This window comes from Carcharhinus amblyrhynchos, chromosome 4, assembly GCF_965287045.1.
Source record: "Carcharhinus amblyrhynchos chromosome 4, sCarAmb.v2.hapA, whole genome shotgun sequence".
In the NCBI taxonomy this organism is placed as follows: domain Eukaryota; kingdom Metazoa; phylum Chordata; class Chondrichthyes; order Carcharhiniformes; family Carcharhinidae; genus Carcharhinus; species Carcharhinus amblyrhynchos.
In genome coordinates this window covers 53182806-53205816 of record NC_137327.1, presented here as the reverse complement: position 1 = coordinate 53205816, position 23011 = coordinate 53182806, and the positions used below count along the sequence as shown (strand labels likewise).

The window sequence follows — 23011 nt, the reverse complement described above, 5'->3', positions numbered from 1 at the left end:
GCTTTTGATTTCCCGTTTGTAGTGAATTCAGTAGAACAAGATGAAATGGGAAGCTTTGATTGAGCCATACAGGACACCCCTCTGATTAATAAATGAATTGAAAGCACTGATTTGGTATGCCTGTAATGTACTTAATGCAAGGACTTACAAAAGGTCATGAATGTAGCCCAATCCATCACACGAACCAACCTCTCATCCATTGTCTACATATCCCACTGCTTTGGCAAAGCAGCCAGCATAATTAAGGACTCCACGCACCCTGGACATTCTCTCTTCCAGCTTCGTCCGTCAGGAAAAAGATACAAAGGTCTGTGGTCACGTACCAACCAACTCAAGAACAGCTTTTTCCCTGCTGACATCAGATTTTTAAATGGACCTATCTTGCATTAAGCTGATCTTTCTCTATACCCTAGCTATGACTGTAACACTACATTCTGCACTCTTTCCTTCCCTTCTCTGTGAACGGTATGCTTTGTCTGTATAATGCGCAAGAATCAATACTTTTCACTGTATGCTAATATATGTGACAATAAATCAAATCAAAGTGGGAGCTTTATGATTTACTCATTAGATGTGGACAGTAAGACTGCTGCACAATGTATAAAAAGAAGCAAAATTGGGAATTTTCTCTCAGTTTCCAAACTTGCATCAGGTTAATTAGGGCGGCACGGTGGCACAGTGGTTAGCACTGCTGTCTCACAGCACCAGGAACCTGGGTTCCATTCCTGGCTTGGGTCACTATCTGTATGGAGTTTGCACATTCTCCCTGTGTCTACGTGGGTTTCCTCCAGGTGCTCCAGTTTCCTCCCACAGTCCAGAGATGTGCGGGTTAGGTTGACAGGCCATACTAAATCATCCCTTAGTGCCAGGGGGACTAGCTAGGGTAAATGCATGGGATGGGGCCTGGGTGGGATTGTGGTCGGTGCAGATTTGATGGGCTGAATAGTGTCCTTCTGCACTGTAATTGGGATTCTATGATAATTCTTTGTGTTGCTAAGAATATAGTAACATTGGATCTGAGGTAAGCTACTCAGCCCCTGAAGTCTATTCCACTGTTCAGTTAGCTCATGGCTGATTTTTCTTTTTACTCTACTCACTCTGGTTCCACATTCCTTAAACTCTTCCCAAACAAAAACCTACTAATCTGAGTTTTAAAATTTTCAATTCAGGTACAAGAAGAAAAGCAGCTAGAGAAAGTGATTTGGGAACCCATAGGTGATATCAAAACTAGCATTTTGGCAGTTGCAGAAGTCATTTGACAATACATTGCCTTGGCTCCAATGCATTCTATCATCAATACTCCCAGTTTCAAATCTTTCCTCCTCCCCTCCAACTTTGTGCTAAAGCATCAAAAGCATCCTCAACTGCTTTTTGTGAAAGAAAGTTCCAGATTTTCACAATTCATTATGTAAAACAGTGCTTCATGATGTCACCTCTGATTGGCCTATCTCTGATTTCAAGGCTATACTCTTGATCAGGACACCCCCACAGAGGAAACTGTTTATCTATCTACCTTAATGTTCTAGAGTTCCCTATGAATTGAATTTGTTACTAGAACATACTGGAGTACTTCAATTAAACATTCTGAGTTTTTGGTGTATACATAATCAACTCAAAAGCATTAAATGACAAAAGTTTTTACCTTCAATAGGCCACAATAGCTGTCTCACTTGATGTGCTATAAGCGACAACTTTGTTATTGCTCTTAATGATATTAACAGCTGATTCGTGTTATTGCCTGCTATAAGTGAATACCCATGCTGAGAATATAGTAACATTGGATCTGAGGTAAGCTACTCAGCCCCTGAAGTCTATTCCACTGTTCAGTTAGCTCATGGCTGATTTTTCTTTTTACTCTACTCACTCTGGTTCCACATTCCTCAAACTCTTCCCAAACAAAAACCTACTAATGGATGGTGTAATTGCAGGAGGTTGTATGTCAGCTGAACACCCTGGAATACAATAGCGACAATTATTTAAGTAGCAGTCTCTTAATTGTCTGAAAGTCAAATTGCCAGTACTGATGTAAATTTTCTTAAAGGATTTGTGAATTTCAGGCACGGCTCAGTAGGTGTGAATGGCCAGTTTATATGGGGGCCATTTGTACCTAACCTGTAACCAGTGCAAAGGGAAAAATTAAAAATGGCATAAAACAACCACAACTAACCAGCTGTCATTTTTATGATGGTGGGTTTTGTGGCATGTCTGTGTCCCCCATTTCAAGAAGTGGGCCATCTCATTATAATATTTAAACCAGGGGTGGAACTTTCCTGAAAAATGACAAACTGTCACTTTCAGTGAGAAAGTCAGTGCAATACTGGAGCGCACTGCCTGGGAGGGCGGTAGAGGCAGGTTGCCTCACATCCTTTAAAGAGTACCTGGATAAGCACTTGGCACATTGTAACATTCCAGGCTATGAGCCATGTGCTAGCAGATGGGATTAGGTGGGAAATCATTTGTATGTTGGTGCACATTCGATAGGCTGAAGGGCCTCTTCTGCATTGTATGATTTAATAAAGGGTCCTGGCTGCTGTAAGAGCCAATCACATGATTTGACAGTGATCTCATTTGGGTGTGTGCTTAGACTGCTGTGTTACTTTCAGTTTTGTACTTGATGCAGAGCAAAGGAAATTTCAATAAAATCTGTTGCATTTTATTTTGTATCCATGTGTGCAAATGATATTTGTTTCTTTCTATTAAAACCCACATAATTAGGATATTACAGAAAACATAGTCCAGACACAGAGTATCATTATTTTGGGCTTCAACACCATGGTGCAGACAACAGCAGGCATCCATGACTGGATCCCACTACATCCAATGGAGTCACTCAGAGCCCACGAAGGAGGAGGAAGCGCCTTCTACCAAAGAGATTCTGGCAGTCTACAGCCCTTTTGAATCCCTCCTTCCAGATACTGCCATATCTCAGAAGCAGAGGCCATAAAAAAGTAATGCGGCAACACCAGTGACACCCGAAAGTTGGCTAGGTCCCTTCAGGTCTAGGCACTCCAGAGGACGCCTGCCAAGTATATCACAGGCTGCAGGGCAAAGAAGGCAGCAGGCTGTCTCTACCTCTGATGTGTGTCCTAGGAACACACCTAGATGTACTGGAAGGCTCTATAAAATTGAGTTCTAGGTGCACAGAATGGGCACAGGTGCAGTTAGACATTAGTAGTTAGGGTTTAAATGATGTGTCACTATTACGAGTCCCCGAATTAAATTATTTTCTGGTTCACAGCCTTAATGTTTCCCTGTCTTTGACCCATCTCACACAGTAAAAGATCATTACCCCAGCTGAACTCAGAGCCTCTTATAACTCTCCAAACTTTGCCAACTGTAAGAGACCCAATAAAACCCATAGTGACAGACATCATGGAATGACTGTGCCATCACTCACTGAACCATTCACCTTGTTCCTTTTCCCCATTTGGAGCTGTAGAACAAAGGAATGTGTCCCTAACCCTCACTCAGACATAAGCCTAAGAATCTGTTTGCAGTCAGAGACAGGCATGGAATCAGACATAAGCAAAACCGGAGCCTCGCAGCTTTACTCACTGCGAGTTGTCATCACCCTCCTGCCTTGACAAGTGATGTAAGCACATGGACAAACTGGGCCCAGCATCCTGTTCAGATGTCAACGAAGCCTTTGGGGGGTGAGATGGGGGGGCCACGAAGGTTTGAGAGGGTTGGTGTTGTGGAGCTACCAGACAACAAACCTCCTACTGGGAGAACTTGGAAGTATTGAGGTCCTCCCTGGTCCTCCTGCCCATGCGCACTCTGGCTGCCGTCTGTCTTCCTTCCTCCTCAGATCCTCTTTTGGCTCTCCCTCCAGGTCTTTCTCGTCCTCCTCTGGCATGTTGCCCACTGTTGCGCTAAGTTGTGGAGGGCACAGCACACCATGATAATGGGGGCTGTACTGAAGGGCCCCAACACGCTGGTAGAGGTAGCAGAAGATACTTTCAGAACCCCAATCCACTGCTCATCAGGTGGCACTATTAACCTCACTATAACAGGACCCCACATTGGTCTCAAGTGTCCGGACTGGCGTTATCAACCAAGACCTCAAACTCTTCCCCACGAACTCTTGAAGACTCTGGACTTGTGTAAGTGATGCAGGACAAAACTGTCATCACAGTCCCAGAGAATCATACATAGACATGCATAGTGTTCATGCGGTCATCACAGAAGAGCTGTTCATTAAGGGGGTGGAACCCTTTGTGATTGATAAAGGGGATTCTGTGATGCCATGGTGCTCTTAACATCAAATGTCCCATTGATTGCCCCATAACCTGTGACAGTCCAATAATGGATGCAAATCCTGTAGTCCTTTCATTCTAATGGGCCTGATTAAGGTTGAAGTTGGTGTAACCAGAGCCCAAGGCACACAGAGTATCTGTGACCTCGCGGATGCATTTGTGGGCTCATGACTGAGGTATCCCACAGTGGTCGTCAGTTAAGCTGTGAAATGAATTGGTCACATAAATGTTCAGGACCGCCATGACCTTCATGGCCACAGGGAGTCAGCCCTTCTCCTCTGAGTGGTGTGAGGCTTGCAGAAATGTGGCACAGGTGCCGCACTCTACCTCAACAAGGAAACAGTGCGGCACCTGTTTCTTTTTCTTATCCCTTCAAGAGTACTGACTTTGTGTCGGGATGGAGCCAGTAGAATTGGTGATCATTCACATTACAGCACTGGAGGGGAATAGACTCCAGCAGCTCAGAGATGCCCAGCCCTGGGAGGTGCCCATCACCCAGAGATGCCCATCACCAGGAGACCAGGTGGCCACAGGACAGGCTCAAGGCCGAAGAGGGGGTTTGAAGGCATCAGAGGAGATGACTAAGGGTTTACAGGACTCAAGTATCCTTCATGCAGCTGTTGAATACCAAATGCCACGGGAGACTCTACCTCAACAAGGAGACAGTCTCCTGTGGCATTTGGTGTTCAACAGCTGCATGAAGGATACTTGAGTCCTGTAAACCCTTAGTCGTCTCCTCTGATGCCTTCAAACCCCCTCTTCGGCCTTGAGCCTGTCCTGTGGCCACCTGGTCTCCTGGTGATGGGCATCTCTGGGTGATGGGCACCTCCCAGGGTTGGGCATCTCTGAGCTGCTGGAGTCTATCCCCCTCCAGTGCTGTAATGTGAATGATCACCAATTCTACTGGCTCCATCCCGACACAAGTCAGTACTCTTGAAGGGATAAGAGAAAGGAAGGCAGACACATTGGTGTCCTCCTGATTTTGGAAGCTGTTAAACCTACACTGTCGCTGGCGGCCAGTGCTAACTCATATGTCTGTTACCTATCAAACCTCATTGCTTGACCAGCCATGGTCACTACCCTTGCCCCTTCAGAATCACCTATGGGCACATACCTGGTCATTCCCTCCCTTAATACCCAAAGCCACTGGAGTCTCCAGCAGGTAATGTCAATGGCTACCCATCCTTCATATACTGGGTCAACTGAATGCCCATGTGAACATTGAGGGCTATTGGATCCACCAGGACATTCAGGTGGTTGCAGCTGCAAGGCTCAAATATTCTCTCCCGATGCCTTGCACTCCACGTTCATCCCTAGACAAAACTCCACTGCTTAAACTTGGGCACGACATTGATGACGGTTAAATGATGACGGCCTATTACTTGGATGAGTGAGACTCTGAGAAATGTTAGAGGCTACAAATAATCTCCAAGGCAGAGAAAGGCAACAATAATAATCACCGTTTATAACTAGGCTCTGTCATCCCATGTTGTCATGTTTGTTGTCACGCTTACTTGTGCTCCTGGGCAGCCACTGCATTATCTCTGAATAAATGTGCAATGGCCTCTCGGTTCCCACCTGATTATTACAGTCCTGTCTTCTCTCTCACAGGCTCATCCTATCAGCCCCTTAGGCTGTCAACCTTCAATCTCCTCACTTCCTTTCCCCACTATAATGAGCCCTGCTCCCCCAGCCAGCCAAAATCCCCAGGCCATTGGCAACTGCTATCTGTGAGCTCATTTTCACTTCCTTGGCACACAAGCTGAAGATTCATTAGTGGTAGTGAAAAAGGTTTTCAGACAAGAAACCTTCCTCTAAAATCTCTCAGGGCAGTCAGCAAAAGTGTAAACAACTAAAAGTCTTTTTATTCACTTTGGGCTGTGAGGTGCTTTGAAAACAATCTGAAGAACAGCTCTGGGCTGTGAAGGGGTTTTAAGACAGGCGTACAGCAGGCTTCATGGCAACCCATCAACCCATCATCCCAATCCCGATTGAAACCCCCGACGTGCCACCCTCACTTGCAACACAACCCCTCAACACTAAGCCCACTTGAATGACCCGCATCTACAGGTGACCAGCAGATACTTTCCCCTTGTGAACTGTGGTACAAAGTGCAAAATGTTGCTCACCCCCTTCGAGTTCACAGTGCCTGATCCCCGTTTTTAAAAAGCAGCAGTGATTTGTGCCTGCGTGACATCATGTTGGTGGGTGGGACAATTCAATGAGGCTGGAACATCTTAGTTATATAATGCATTCAAATTAGGGTTCTCACCCTTCCCGGGCATGAACCTGATTATGTCAATGGGACGTTCACAAGAATATCGCATTCGGAGTTCTTGCCAGTGAAATTTCGTTTTTGGCCTCTCACAAGAGTTAGCAGCCACAATGAGCCTACAGAATCTCAACCCAGTTTCCCAATGCAATTAGATGTTTGATCTAAATTTCACACCAGATGGTTGGGTTTTCGGGAGGCTTGCAAGCACAACTTCTGTCACAATCAAGAGACTTTACTGTTTAAGCCTCCCAATTGCTGTCCAGTAAAGGAAACGCAAGTCCTGTTTCTTCATAAACTGCCTTTATTTTCTGATTCAACTCCACACAGACATACATCCAACACCCAGTGTCACCTCTAACCTCTTTATGTATCCCAATAACTTCTACTAAATGATTGGTATCCAATTTAGGACTTAAGTGGAAGGAAGAAATTAATAAGAAATTGCCCCTTAGTGTCCAGGGATGCGTAGGTTAGAGGGGTTAGTGGGTATAATATGTAGGGATATGGGGGTAGGGCCTGGGTGGGATTGTGATTGGTGCAGGCTCGATGCGCCGAAGGGCCTCTTTCTGCACTGTAGGGTTCTATGGTCTATGGTAACTGTTAACCCATTCCTAGCCTGTACATCATCCTGCTCCCCATTCTCTCCCTCTCCTACCAAGCCTACAGTCCCAAGTCTGCCTCCCCTCCCTCTCTACTGTCTGTTCGCCCTCAACCTCTGCTGTCACTACAGTGATGTCTCCTGATACTCCCACTTATCCCTTTCTCTCCCAGTTGATCCTTCCTCCTGGATCGGAAAGCCAGCAGTAGAAAACTGTGTCCTCACCAGCTGCACTGCTGCCTCAGGGACCTGGGTTCAATTCTGACCTTGGATGACTATCTGTATGGAGTTTGCACATTCTCTCTGTATCTGCGTGGGATTCCTCCTGGTGTTCTGGTTCCTACCCCACTCTAAACATGTACGGGTTAGGCTGATTGGCCATGCTAAATTGCCCCTTAGTATCAGGAGAATTAGCATGTTAAATATGTGGGATTATGGGGAAAGAGCCTGGTTGGGATTGTTGTCAGTGCAAGCTCAATGGGTCAAATGGCCTCCTTCTGCACTGTAGGGATTTTATGATTCCAGCTGCACCTTCTCCTGTGGCTTTTCCCCATGCAGCAGTCTAACCTGCCAATCAGACTCGTTGTTGGGTAAGAAATGGAATAAAAATGATAATGAGATCCTGCCATTAATTGAGGTGTGACCCTGTCTTCTTACAATAGTGTTCCATTACCATTTACTTCCCCAACATTTTTCCTTGCTCCCTTCCTATAAATATCTGGACTGGCCCTCTGTTTCTGTATTCTTCAGTATCTCTGTACAGTATTTTAATGATCTGCTTTTGCACCTTCTGGATTTTGTTACAATATTGTTAATCTAAAATATTGTGCACATGCTGTCAGTATTTTAATTATCTCAACATAATACTCTGCACATTGTCTATCTTTATACTTTTGAGGATTCCAATAGAGTAGATACCTGGTCTGTCCCTATACTTTTTAATATCTCAGTACAGCTGAATGTCTTAAAGATACTAAAATGTAATTGGTACCTTTCTCTGTTTTTAGTCATCACGGTTTCTGCATTTCCAATGCATACGTTTGCCACTAGTATCAAGCCAGGCTGTGGACAAAAACAAAGTAATGCTGCGATATCAAATGTAATTAATCTAATGATAAGGTACTCATATGCAAATTAAGTTTGCTACCTGACAGCTTTGATTTCCTGAGGCAGTATATTTTCAATCTAATGGCAAAGACCTTGGCAAACAAAACACTTTTAGTGACAGAGCTCTTAGTGCGTCGGTAACATCACTGACCAATTAAGAAGGCAGCTTTACGTAAATCAAAAAACTGAATGACACCCATGCATAAATAAATACATACTAAGCAGATAAATATGTGAATACATTACAGGATTAGTGAGTATGGCTGTCTATACGGTGATCCATGTCAATGGAGTTCAATTCAGAGTTTGCATTGCATCCTATCACAGTACTTCAGTACCTAGCCTATTTTCCTCTCTGTGTAGCATTTGCTAGTTTTCAAATGCTCATTAAATAGAAATTGTCCATAGATCTCAGTTTGAAGTGAGATTATCTAATAAGAGAATATTACTTCGTTTCACTAAGATAATTTTTTATGAAGTATAAAAATGCAGTGCATAGTCAGTAAAACAAGACAATTCCTGTCACAGTATAGGTTACAAATCAGATTTCCATTTGAGCTTCTGAATAGACATTTGCAAGAAGGTATTAATACTGAATCATTCATTTGTTGATTCCATTTGGTTTTGTGGATTATAGTTAACATACAGTTTGGCAGGGGTACGTTTCTCAGCCTTTTGGCTAAGTCAAGTAACAGATCTAGCCTAAGATCAGGTGTAATGCCTTTTCTTGTCTGCTTGGATCTTGTAGGTCTCTCTTGTGGGGACCATGAATTAGATTCAGTATGAATTTGGATTGGATTTTGGAGCAACTGAGGAGATGGATGAAGGGCTTGCCTGGTCCACTCCGCACATTGGCTTTGTAACGTTAAGAATAAAAAAGTAGTCCTTAAGAAGCTTGACTTAGATGCTTAATTTTATAAGAGGTAGTTGCAAAATGTTAGTAGTAATTAAAAAGCTCCAAGAATATCAAACATACACTGCAACCTTTGTAAAGCTTATTGGGTAATAAAGGTTCTTGGCAAAAGACAGTGATTTTGAAAAATAGATATGGAAGCAGAAAACTATGTTTGCAGCATAGGAGCCAGGCAATACTCCAACTCGTGTTTAATGGCTGAAGAAATAAAAGTGGTTCCAAATGAAGGGGAGTAGCAAGGAAGATGGCTGTTTGCTATTCAGATCCCACAAAACTGGAGAATATTACCGGTAAATAGCACAGGTAAGCAGCACTGCAAGTCTACTTTAGGTGACATGTGTGCTACACTAGTGTGAACATTAAGAAATGTTATCAATGCTGCCACTGATATTTCAAGAGTTATAAATATCTGTTAACAAGCAGGAACTTTTGGCTCCAGTAAAAATCTAACCAGAAAGTTGGATGGGTTGTTAAATAGGAGAAAATCTAGTATCAAATGACCTTTGCTCATTTTCCCAAATAGTTACACCATATTATGCCCACTGATTTATTCCACATTAGCCTGAATAAAACCTACAACATTTTGGCAGGAATATAGATAGCTAATTATATAAAGTAATGTTAAGAGCGTGCAGGTGGGGCATTCATTGGATAATTACATCTGAAGTGCAGGATGCTACATGCAGCAGTCCATGGATTCCCAAGATGTCTGCCCCTTTTATGGTCTTGTGGAATCCATGGGCAATGCGCATATAGGTTGTTTTAGACTGCACACCCTTTTTAGTTATTTAAAAAATCTTTTGTTATAGTTTTGTTTGCACTTCAGCCCCACACTCCTGATCTACAAGCACCTGGTGCAGAGAGGGGCAGAAGGAGGAGGACTTCCTCATAAACCTGTTCCTGGTCCTGTCCAAATTTGCCATCAGCAGGTCCAAGCAGCGGGTGACCGAGAGTGTCATCCAACCTGACTGTTTGCTCCTCTACCATGGTTGCATGCAGAGCAGGAATTTTTATGTTTCATTTGTGATTTGTTTTTGTTGAAGGCAGTTTCCCTCAAAAAGGCTGCCCCCTTTACTCTGCTCCTCAGCTTATATAATTTAGTTCAATTGGTTGACTGAAAAAGAGTTGGATGATTACCTAAGCACATGAAAAGAGACATGGAGGGGCACTGCTGGTGGGAAGAGTTTGGACTTGCATATTTGTAATGTTCCACTTTGAGAATGAATCTAAAACTTGAGTAAATATTGATATCTGGCTGTTCAAAATTTAACATGGATTGCACTACAATTCAACGTTCTCATTTTAGAGCAGGATATGTTGAACATCACAGCTGGAATTCTCCAATTTTGTTTGCCCTGCTGCCACTGTCAGCAAAAACAGAGAATTTGGCGCTCAGCCAAAACTCCATTCATTGAAGTGGAACAAAGAGAACAAAGAACAAAAACAGCCCGGGAAACAGGCCCTTTGGCCCAACGAGCCCGCACCACCATTTTAACATTACCAGTCCCCCCTCCACCCATGACCCTTATCTATGCTTATGGCGTTCCACATTGAGGGAAACTAATTTAGGGACAATGTATTACCTCCAATCAACCTAATAGCACATCTTTGGGGTGTGGGAGGAAACCGGAGCACCCGGAGAAACCCCACGCAAGCACGGGGAGAATGCACAAACTCCCACAGACACTGGCCCAAATCCATGTGTCTGCACAGCAAACAGTGATAGTCACTGAGCTGTCATGTTGCCCAGCATCTGGTCCAGTTTAAGCTCACACTAACGACATGAAGCACTAGGCTATTCTCGAACGTCCAAGAGCAGCCCTAGTACGACCCATCACCTGTATGCCCCTCGTTGGACAACAAGGTGGACCGACTTAAAACCTGTGAATTAAAAGAGAAAAACATTAGGATCATTCCACATCCTTCTACATTACCAGGGACGTCCCAATGCTAATGAACCTTATTTAAAACAATCTCCTATATCCTCCCATCTCCAACCCATTCATGTGCCTGTCTAAGTAACTCTTAAACAACTCCAGCGTGCCTGCCTCCACCACCTTACTTGGCAGAGTATTCCATACCCCCACCACCCTCTGTGTGAAAAACTTCCCTCTAATATCCGTGTTATACCTCTCCCCCCTCACCCTAAGCCCGTGGCCCCTCGTACTGTGTGTCTCTAACAAAGCTTACCTCTGTTTACTCTATCTATACCCTTCATAATCTTATATACCTCTATTAGATCCCCCCTCAGTCGCTGTCTTTCAAGGGAAAACAGCCCCAATTTGCCCAATCTTTCCTCATAACCCGGTCCTTCCATACCAGGCAACATCCTGGTAAACCTCCTCTGCACTCTCTCCAGAGTCTCCACGTCCTTCCGGTAGTAAGGCGACCAGAACTGGACGCAGTACTCCAAACGCGGCCTAGCCAACATTCTATACAACTGCAACATTAGACTCCAGCTCTTATACTCTATACCTCTTCCTACAAAGGCTAACATATCATAGGCTTTCTTCACAACCTTCTCCACTTGTACTGCCACCTTCAATGACTTGTGCACTTGCACCCCCAGGTCCCGCTGCATTTCTATACTCTTTATAGGCATACCCTTTATCATATAACTCTCCCCTACATTATTCCGGCCAAAATGCATCACCTCACATTTATCAGGATTAAACTCCATTTGCCATATGTCTGCCCAATATATCAGCCTATCAATATCCCATTGTATTGCCAGACACTGCTCCTCACTGCCCGCCAATCCAGCCATCTTAGTGTCATCTGCAAATTTGCTGATCACACCACTTACTCCCTCTTCCAAGTCATTTATATACACTACAAAGAGAAGAGGTCCCAGTACTGAGCCCTGCGGCACACCACTAGTGACAGACCTCCAGCTAGAAAAGGACCCTTCCACTACTACTCTCTGTCTCCGCTTAGCGAGCCAGTTCTCAACCCATCTAGATACCTGGCCACGTATCCCATAAGCCTTAATCTTTTCTACCAACTTACCATGAGGGACTTTGTCAAACGCCTTACTGAAATCCATATAGACGACATCAATGGCTCATCCTTTGTCGACTGTTTTTGTCACCTCCTCAAAAAATTCTACCAGATTTGTAAGGCAAGACTTCCCCTTTACAAAGCCATGCTGCGTATCCTTAATCAGATCGCAATGCTCGAAGTGCTCATACATCCCATCCCTAAGAATCCTCTCCATCAACTTGCCTACCACTGACGTCAAACTAACCGGCCTATAGTTACCAGGGTTATCCCTCCTACCCTTTTTAAACAACGGTACCACGTTCGCTATCCTCCAGTCCTCTGGGACCTCACCTGTGTCCAAAGAAGAGACAAAGATTTGTGTCAGAGGCCCAGCAATTTCATCTGTCGCCTCCCTAAGCAGCCTAGGATAAATGCCATCGGGCCCCGGAGATTTATCAGTTTTAATGCTACCTAAAAGCGCTTGTAATGGATAGTTCCTTCAATTGGTCTAAAGCTCCCTTGAAGACTGTACCAGACAGCAGCCCCTCTCCTTCGTGAATACCGAAGCAAAGTATTCATTCAGGATCTCCCCCATTCCCTCGGGCTCTAAGCACAATTCCCCTCCTCTGTCCCTGAGGGGACTGATTTTTCCCCTAGAGTATAAAAGCTGGCGTCTAATATTGCAGTTGTATAGAACATTAGTTAGACTGCATTTGGAGTACTGCGTCCAGTTCAGGTCGCTGTACTACTGGAAGGACATGGAAACCCTGGAGAGAGTGCAGAGGAGGTTTACCAGGATGCTGCCTGGTATGGAAGGACTTAGCTATGAGGAGAGATTGGGCAGATTGGGGCTGTTCTCCCTAGAAAGACAGAGAATAAGGGGAGATCTAATAGAGGTATATAATATTATGAAGGGTATAGATAGAGTGAATAGTGGTAAGCTGTTTCCCAGGTTGGATATGAAAGTTACGAGGGGCCACGGGCTTAGAGTGAGAGGGGTGAGGTATAATTCAGATGTTAGAGGGAAGTTTTTCACACAGAGGGTTGTGGGAGCCTGGAATGCACTGTCAAGTAGGGTGGTGGAGGTAGGCACGCTAGAGTTGTTTAAGGTTTACTTAGATAGGCACATGAGCAGACTAGAGATGGAGGGATACAAAAGATTGTTCTAAACAAGGGTCAACAGCCTCAGGACGTTCCTGGGAATCAATAGATTCCTATGGGCTGGGGGAAGTCCCCGGAGGAATGGATGACGGGGGCAGGCAATGAGATAGAGAGGAGGAGGACGTGGAAGAGATGAAGAAGCAGGTAAGGGAAGAGGTGGGAGGGTGAGAGAGAGAGAGCTGGGAGAGACAGAGGCTGGAAGGTGGGAGCAGAGGAGAGAAGAGTGGGAGCAAAGGAAAGAGGGAGGGATGGGTTGGAGGGAGAGAATGAGGGAGGTTGGAGTGGGTGGGAGGGAAGGGTAGGTACAGCAAAGGAGGGAAGGACAGATGGATGGGAAAGAGGGAGGGGTGGGAGAAAGAAAGGGAAAGAGGGTTTGAGAGAGGAAGGGTGGACAGGTGGAGAGTGGATGGGAGAGAGGGAGGGTGGATGGGTAGGAGAGAAAGAGAGAGAGGTAGAGGTGGGTAGGAAGAGGAAGAGGTGAGAGGGAGAGATGGGATAGATAGGGAAAGGTGGGAAGAAGAATTGGGTGAGGAGGAGGGACAAGTGGGTGTGGGTGGGAGGAGGGGGTGTGGGTGGGAGGGGTGGTTGTGGGGTAAGGAGGGAGGGAGGGATGGGTAGGAGAAAGGGAGAAGGTAGGAGGGAGAGAATAGGAGGGAGAAAGAGAGATGGGGGAGTTGGAGAGAAAGAGGGACAGGTGGCGGAGTGGGTAGGAGAGGGTCAGAGAGAAAGGGAAGAGGGTTGGAGGGTGGAAGAGGTGGCGGGGGGGAGAGAGAGAGAGAGGTGGGATAGATAGGGAGAGGTGGGAAGGAGAATTGGTTGAGAGGGAGGGACAAGTGGGTTTGTTGGGAGAGGTGGTTGTGTGGTAAAGAGGAGGAAGGGGTGGGTAGAAGAGAGGGAGAGGGTAGGAGAAAGGGAGTGATGGGTGGGAGAGAGGGAAGGAATAGAGTGAAAGGGGTGGGAAAGTGAGATAGTGACAGAAGAGGTGGATGGAAGTAAAGGGGGAAGGGTGGGTGGAAAGAAGAAAGAAGGTTGGGTGTGGGTGGGCGAGAAGCATTTGGATGACAGGGAGGGAGGGAGGAAAGGAAGGGTTTGGTGGGAGAGAAGCAGAGGTGAGAGAATGAGATAGAGAAAGGAATGGTTTGAGAATGAGGGACAGTGGAAGGGAGAGAGGGAGGGAAGAGAGTGAGTACAAAGAGGGAACTGGGAGAGTGGTAGAGAAAGAAATGGGAAAGCAATGGAGGGGTGGGTGGGAAGGGAGGGGTTTGTTGGGAGGCAGAGGTGAGAGAATGGGATAGAGAGGAATGAAGGTTTGAGAGAGAATGAGGGATGGTAGGAGGGAGAGGGAAGAGACTGAGTACAGAGAGGGACATGGGAGAGTGATAGAGAAAGAAATGGGAAAGTAATGGAGGGGTGGGTGGGCTAGAGAGAGAAAGGAATGGGTAGGTGATAAAGAGTGGAAGGTGGGAGACAGTGTGGAGGTGGCAGAGGGAGTGGGATACAGAGACAGAGATGGGAGAGAGGGAAACAGGGGAGGTTTAGGGGTGGGACAGAGTTAGGGAGAGGTGGGAAGATGACGGGAGATAGAGTGAGATGAGGGAGGGTGGGTGTGAGAGGGAGAGGTGGGATGGTGGGTAGGAGAGAGACAGATGGGATGGTGGGTTAGAGGTAGAGCTGTTTGGGTGAGAGAGAGAGACAGATGTGGGAATGTGTGGTAGACATAGAGAGAGAGGAGTGGAAGAGTGAGGCAGTAGTGGGTTAGGGAGAGAGGTATGAGAGAGAGAGGTGGAAGTGAGAAAGGTGGGGGAGGTGGAATAGACAGAGGGGCAGCCTGAGTGTATGTGGGAAAAAAAAAGTGGTGTGTGTGTGTGTGTGTGTGTGTGTGTGAGAGAGAGAGAGAGAGAGAGGTGTAGGTCTGTGTGCATGTGTGTATAAGAGAGAGAGGCAGGAGTGTGTATCTGCGTATGTGTGTGCGAGAGAAGTGGGAGTGTGTATGTGTGCATGTGTGTGTTTGCGTGTGTGTGTGAGAGAGAGGTGTAGGTCTGTGTGCATGTGCATGTAAAAGAGAGAGGCAGGACTGTGTGTGCGTATGTGTGTGCGAGAGAGGTGGGAGTGTGTGTGTGTGTGTGTGTGTGAGTGAGAGTGTGAGAGAGAGAGAGAGAGAGAGAAAGAAAGAAAGAAGGAAAGAAAGAAAGGCAGGAATGTGTGTGTACGGGGGTGATCTTATCAAGGGCGGGAAATTGGCAGGATTTCTCACCTGTTTTTCAGGTGAGTTCAAATCCCGAATTTGGGCTAAACCATTCCTTGCCAGTAGGGGAAGGGGTGGAGCTTAAATTGCTAAACAGCCTGCAGAGGGAGCTATTGCAAATGTGCAGACCTTTGTGGTTGCACGTGCACACTTGCAATAGCAGAGGTCTGACAGATCTGAGAAAGAGACCTGTCAGGCCTTTGCTGCCGCAGTTGTCCTCAGCCCAACCCCCACTCCCGTTCCTGGCTATTGGGAGGGGCACGTGGCTGATCACCAACTCCACATTGCCCGAAAATATGCCTCTGCACCCCATCCCGCCGCCTAGACTGATTGTCCCCGCTTCCCCCATGATCTCCTGCAGAATGACAGTGGGGACCCCTTCCCTATCCAATCAGACTGCTCTGGCCTGGGCCTGCCCCTTCAGGCTCCACCCTTTCCTGCCCCATCCCTTCAGGCCCCACTTCTTGACACGTCCGGTGAGCAATGTCAAGGTGCCCAGTGTGCAGTGCCAGGCTTGCCTTCGACCTCCCCGGGGAGCTTCAATGGCCTCTGGTTCTCCAGCGAGGCCATCACAACTGTTTCCCATTTGTGGGGACCAAGTATTTTCCTCGCCAGTAATGACGTCTCCTGGCAAGGCCACAAAGGCAAGTTAGCCTGGACAATTGTGTCCTGGGCTCATTAAATCCATAATTTTGTTTAACATCTATTTAAATAAATAATTCACTGGAAATGGACGAGAGATTGATTGCGCCGGATATCCAGTGGTGATAAGATCATGAAATGCGAGAAATTGAGTGTGAAACTGATTTCTAAGCTCACATGTGATTTTACCGGTTCGCCCCATAAAATTAGGGCCTCTGTGTGAGTTTACGTGTGAGAAAGGCAGGAATATAGAGGTGTATAAGATGTTGAGAGGTATTGATCGAGTGGATTCTAAGAGGCTTCTTCCCAGGGCTGAAATGGCTGCCACAAGAGGACACAGGTTTAGGGTGCTGGGGAGTAGGTACAGAGGAGATGTCAGGGGTAGGTTTTTCACTCAGAGGGTGGTGGGTACATGGAATCGGCTGCCAGTGGTGGTGGTGGAGGCGGATTCGATAGGGTCTTTCAAGAGACTTCTGAATAAGTACATGGGACTTAGTAAGATAGAGGGTTATAGATAGTACGTAGGGATATGTTTGGCACAACTTGTGGGCCGAAGGGCCTGTTTGTGCTGTAGTTTTTCTGTGTTCTATGTTCTAATACATGCGTGTGTCTATGTGTGTGTGTGTGTGTGTGTGTGCGCGCGCATGTGTGCAGAAAAAGGTGGGAGTGCCTGTGTGTAGAGAGGGTGAGATTGAGAGCGTATGTTATATATTTGTCTCCATTATTGCTTTAAGAGTAGGCAACATGACTCGATCCTGCAGTCATTTGTTGTTTCATAGGCTTTTTTTCTGTTCTGCAGAGAACATCTCTTTCAATAGAACCTGTTGTGTGGTATTTTGAATCAGTTCCGTCAGTATTCCTAGGGGTAAAAAGGGTTCTGTGCCTGAAAATGTTTGGGAACCCTGCTTGTATGACATTTTAAAAGTTAAACAGAAATTCCTGCTGAAACAATGATATCTTTTGAAACTCAATCAATAATTCATAATATAATAATATCCCTTAGGGAGTAGAGTGATTGGGCAAAATTTTACCAGCTTGCCCTGCCCATTGATGGAGTGAGCTGGTAAAATTACATGAAGCAGAAATCAGAATCATGCCCAATTTCTCGGCTCTTACAATCTTACAAGAGCTGGGGAGGCCAAGGGCAAGGGGTGTGCCCTTGGGCAGTGCCAGCCTGGCAGTGCCCAGGAACTGGAATTGCGCATGTGCAGAATCAGAGGTCTGTACATGCGCAATAATTCCCTCTCCAGTTGCTATTGAGCATGTGCAGACACAGAGGTCTGCGTAAATCCAATTGCTCCCTCTGCAGGCTGGCTGGCAAATTAAGCCCAGCCCACTGCCTGCAGCAGCTCAAAATGATCTTGGCCATATTTTCCATGTCTAAATCCATAAGTCCCAAAAAACAGATCAGGGAACTCTTCCATTTTCATACTAGCTAGAGACTTAGAATCATTCTCGTAAAATTCCACCCAGAGTCACACAGCACAGAAGAGGCCCTTCAGTCCATTGAGTCTGCATCTTCAAAACACACTAAATCTACACATCCCACTTTCCAGCACTTGGCCAGTAGGCTTCAATGTTTTGACATTTCAAGCATACTTTTTAAAGGTTGTGAGGTTTCCCACCTCTACTATGCTCCCAGGCAGTACATTCCAGACTCTAACTACCTTCTGGGTAAAACATTTTTCCTCAGATCCCCTTCAAACCTCTTGCCCCTCACCTTAAAGACCAGCCCTCATTATTGACCCTTCAACGAAGGGATATAGCTACTTTCTATCCATTCCCCTCGTGTTCTTATATACCTCAATCAGATCCTCCCACCAGCCTTCTCTGCTCTATCCAGCCTCTCATCATAGCTCAAATACTTCATCTCAAGTAACATCCTGATGAGTCTCCTCTGTACCCTCTCCAATATAATCATATTCTTCACAGTGAGACAACCAGGACTGCGAACAGTATTCCAAGTGTGGCCGAACCAAAGTTTTGTATAGCTTAATTTTCTCAATCTTAACTTTCTTTTTCTTATAATCTATGCCATGACCTATAAAGGCAAGTACCCCGTATGCCTTCTTAACTATCCTATTAACCTGTCTTGCTGCCTTCAGGGATCTGTGGACAAGCACCCCAAGGTCTCTCTGAGCTTTTTAGTGTCCTTCCATTCATTAAGTACTCCCTTGACTTATTATTCCTTCCAAAGTGCATTACCTCACACTTTACAGGGTTAAATCCCATCTGCCACTGATCTGCCCATCTGACCAACTTGGCTGTATCCTCCTGCAACCTAAGACCTTCTTCCTCACTATTAACTACCTGCCAATTTCCCTGAATTTTGTACCAACATCCTCCTTCTCCCAAGTAAAAGCAGCACTGAAGTACTCGTTTAAACTCTGCCAATGACCTCCAGTTCCATCAATAAATGTCCCCCTTGGTCCCTACTCTTTTTCTGGTTATTCTCCTCCCTTTAGTATACTCATAGAATATCTTGGGATTCTCATGCCCATTCTTTGCTCTCCTAATTAAACAATTTCTATACTTATGCACTTTCTATACTCCACTAAGGCCTCCACCAATTTGCTCCCTTTGTACCTGCTAAAAGCCTCTTTTCCTTCTTATCAAGTTTTGACTATTCCTAGACATCCTGGACATCCCTAGACTCTCCTAGACATCCAGGATTCTCTGGGCTTGTTGCTCCTACATTTCATCCCAAAGAGGACAAGCTGGCCCTGTACTCTCCATGTCTACCTTGGCCAGAGCCTGCCTATTTTAATAAAATCTGCCTTCCCCCAATCCAAAACTGTTTTTTGCAGATCATCTTTTTTCTTTTCTATAACAAACTCTATTGTGTTGTGGTCACTTTCACTGAAATCAATTAAAATTATGTAATTTTTGCAACCTTCCCTCCTGCCCCCAGACCAGAATATATCAATATGTGCATACAGTTATAGGTGTGTATAATCCATGTGGAACCTAGTTTGAAAACACAGACACAGATGGTATGAGTTTTAAAACATGAATGGTTTTGATGTCTAAAAATAGGAGCGCTGAGTGGCTTTGGTACCTAAAAATAGGACTGCCTAAAACAGAGTGACCGCTCAAACAGTCATGCTTGGCATTAGAAAAAAATATGATCATCAAAAAATGTTCTGGATCAGCCCATTAGACTGCACAAATCAAATGAACAAATAGGGCTAAATAAATGGTATTATAATAGCCCGTTCTCTGTCCCTGAGCAAAATATGTTTTAAACTCTGGTCTGGATTTTCTTGTAGTATGAAATCCTGAATATAAGTATGGTAGAGTGTGGTTTGAATGTGCCTCCTGATCTGAGCTGACCCCATTACACTTTACGTCAGAAGTTCCCACTGTTCTGAATGTCACTGATTTGGAAATGAAACAGGGTACAATTGAAATTTGAAGAGTAGAAATTAGGGTGGTGCTATATGATTTAAAGATCTCAATTTAAAGAGAACAGTGCACCCAAGAACAGTAGGGCAATAGCAGGAGCTGACCAGGGCAGTGAGTGCCAGAATGATCAAGGAACAATACAGCACAGGAATAGGCCCTTTAACTCACCAAGCCTGTGCTGATACATAGTTTCTAACCCTCTGTTCGCCTCCTGTTCATGTGTCTATCAAGATGCATCTTGACTGTTGCTTCCATCATCTCCACAGGCAGTGTGTTCCTGGCACCCACCACCTTCTGTGTGAAAAATTTCTCCACACATCTTCCCTAAACTTAGCACCTCTCACCTTAAACCTGTGCCCTCTTGTAGTCGACTTTCCACCCTGGGAAAAAGCTTCTGATTATCCACCCTATTTATGCCTCTCAGAATTTTGTAGACTTCTATCAGGTTACCCCTCAGCCTCCAGCTTTCCAGCAAAGACAATCCAATCTCTCATAGCTAAGACCTTCCAGACCAGTCAACATCCTGTTAAACGTTCTTTGTACCCTCTCTAAAGCATCCCTGCCCTTCTGGTAGTGTGGCAACCAGAACGATCAACAACCCGAGTTCAACTCCAGTCTTGGGTGACTGTGTGGAGTTTGCATGTTCTCCCCAAATCTGCATGGGCTTCCTTCGGGTTCTCCAGTTTCCTCCCACAGGCCAAAGATGTGCAGGGTAGGTGGATTGGCCATGTTAAATTGTCCCTTAGTGTCTCAAGATGGGTAGGTTAGTTGGATTAGTGGGGTAAATGTGTGAGGTTCTGGGGATAGAGTGGAAAAAGAGCTTGCGTAAGGTACTCTGTCGAAGAGTCAGTACAGACTTGACAGGCCAAACTGTAGGGATTCTATTCCACCAATTCATCTTATCAGATATATTGCAGATCCAATAACATGCATAGAAATAGAGGGCACTTCAGTAATAAAATCAAGCTGTGACTCACCACTGAGAACATACACGCAGTGGAGGCATTGGGAGAAAAGTACAGTCCGTGGCCATAGATCCCATCACTAAAATCTATAACAGAAAATCCATGAGATCTACTGAATCACCAAATATCCACATATTAAAACATAGGAAAAAAAAAGGCCATTAATCCTCATTGTCTGTCTCCCATTCTATTTGATCATGATTTAGTTTATTACCAATAGCTACTGATATTGGATTTGATTTGACTTATTATTGTCACATGTATTAGTGTACAGTGAAAAGTATCGTTTCTTGTGGACTATATAGCCAAAGCATACTGTTCATAGAAAAGGTAAAGAGAGAATGTAGTGTTACAGTATTAGCTAGGATGTAGAGAGAGATCAACTTAGCGTGAGGTAGGACCATTCAAATGTTTGATGCAGCAGGGAAGAAGCTGTTCTTGAGTCGGTTGGTATGTGATCTCAGACTTTTGTATCTTTTTCCCAATGGAAAGAAGGTGGAAAAAAGTATGTCCAGCGTATGTGGGGTCCTTAATTATGCTAGCTGCTTTTCTGAGGCAGCAGGAAGCATAGACAGAGTGAATGGATGAGAAGTTGGTTTGCGTGATGGACTAGGCTACATTCACAACTTTTTGGAGTTTCTTGCAGTTTTGAGCAGAACAGAAGCCTTATCAAGCTGTGATACAACCAGAAAGATTGCTTTCTATGGTGCATCTGTAAAAGTTGGTGAGAGTGGTAGCAGACATGCCAAATTTCTTCTGAGAAAGTTGAAGCGTTGGTGGGCTTCCTTAATTATAGTGTTGGCACGGAGGGACGAGGACAGGTTGTTGGTGATCTGGACACCTAAAAATTTGAAGCTCTTGACCATTTCTACTTTGTCTCTATTGATGTAGACAGGGGCATGTTCTCCACTACACTTGCTGAAGTCGACGACTATCCCCTTTGTTTTGTTGACATTGAAGGACAGATTATTGTCGTTGTAACAGTTCACCATATGCTTAGATGACATTCCTTTAATTTAAGGTTCAGTGCTGTCCAGATGTTTTTCGATTTGATTTGATTTATTATTGTCACATGTATCAACATACAGTGAAAAGTATTGTTTCTTGCACGCTATACACACAGGAAACAAGGGAGTGCAGAATGTGTATGGTAATACATGTGTAGTGGTAATTGGGGTTAGTGTGGTTAGGGGTATAGACACTGTCTTTTGTCACAATGATAAAGAATACAGAAGGGTGTGTTGTCTGCTTGGTGCTCGGGTCCAGGATGCCCCATCTGGGCTGCAGAGGAACCTGGAGTGGGAGGGTGAGAATCCGGTCGTTGTGGTACATGTGGGTGCCAACAACATAGGCAAAATGGGAACTAAGGATCTGCAGAGGGAGTATGAAAAGCTGGCAATGAAATTAAAAAGCAGAACCGACAAGGTGGTTATCTCTGGATTACTACCTGAACCGCGTGCTGATGGGTGTAAGGTAAATAGGATTAAAGAGATGAATGGGTGGCTCAGGGATTGGTGTGGGAGGAATGGGTTTGAATTTATGGGGCATTGGCACCAGTATTGGGGCAGGTGGGACCTGTTCAGATGGGATGGTCTTGGTCTGAACCGTGCTGGGACCAGAGTCCTGGCGAATCGTATAACTAGGACTGTAGATAGGGCTTTACACTAATTGGGGGGGGGGTTGCAGGGTGGGAGAAATTACAATGTCTAAAGTAAAAGAGAGGGTACGGGCACGGGAAAATGTTGAGGATGTCCCAATAATAAAGGGAGTAGGGGGCATGAGAAAGGTTGGTAGCGTTCCTTCAAATAGGGTCCAGATAAAGGCTGGGATAAAGACACTTTACCTGGATGCATGAAGCATTCGGAACAAAGCTGGTGGCGCAGATCAGCACAAATGGATATGATCTGGTGGCCATTACGGAAACGTGGTTGCAGGGTGACAGGGACTGGGAGCTGAATGTCCAGGGGTATCAAGTGTTTAGGAAGGATAGACGGGAGGAAAAAGGGGACCCTCCGTGCTCGCATTCCACGTACTCCCCGCATTGGAGATCTCTACTGCCTCCCAAAGATACACAAGGCAAACACACCTGGCCGTCCCATCGTATCGGGCAATGGGACTCTGTGTGTGAACCTCTCCGGCTACGTCGAGGGCATCCTGAAACCCATTGTACAAAGAACCCCCAACTTTTGTCGCGACACTACGGACTTCCTACTGAAACTCAGCACACATGGAGCAGTTGAACCAGGGACACTCCTCGTCACAATGGATGTCTCGGCGCTCTACACCAACATCCCCCACAACGATGGCATTGCTGCGACTGCCTCAGTACTCAATGCTGACAACTGCCAGTTTCCAGATGCAATTTTACAACTCATCCGCTTTATCCTGGACCACAATGTCTTCACCTTCAACAACCAGTTTTTCATCCAGACACATGGAACAGCCATGGGGACCAAATTTGC

General features: G+C 45.3%; 1 protein-coding gene across 5 annotated transcripts in view; it reads right to left on the bottom strand.

Annotated features, from left to right (window-relative positions):
* The window catches only part of LOC145342018 (uncharacterized), a 296566-nt gene that overhangs the window by 23759 nt on the left and 249796 nt on the right, over positions 1-23011 (bottom strand). For all 5 annotated transcript variants that reach the window (XR_013886488.1, XR_013886489.1, XM_080187154.1 and 2 more), the window contains 2 exons: positions 20562-20635; positions 8121-8191 (listed from right to left, as the gene is read on the bottom strand). Coding sequence is in view for 3 of the 5 variants with exons in the window: in XM_080187154.1 (XP_080043280.1) it covers positions 8121-8191; positions 20562-20635 (145 nt within the window). In the remaining 2 variants the exon portion in view is untranslated. The remainder of the gene's footprint in view (positions 1-8120; positions 8192-20561; positions 20636-23011) is intronic.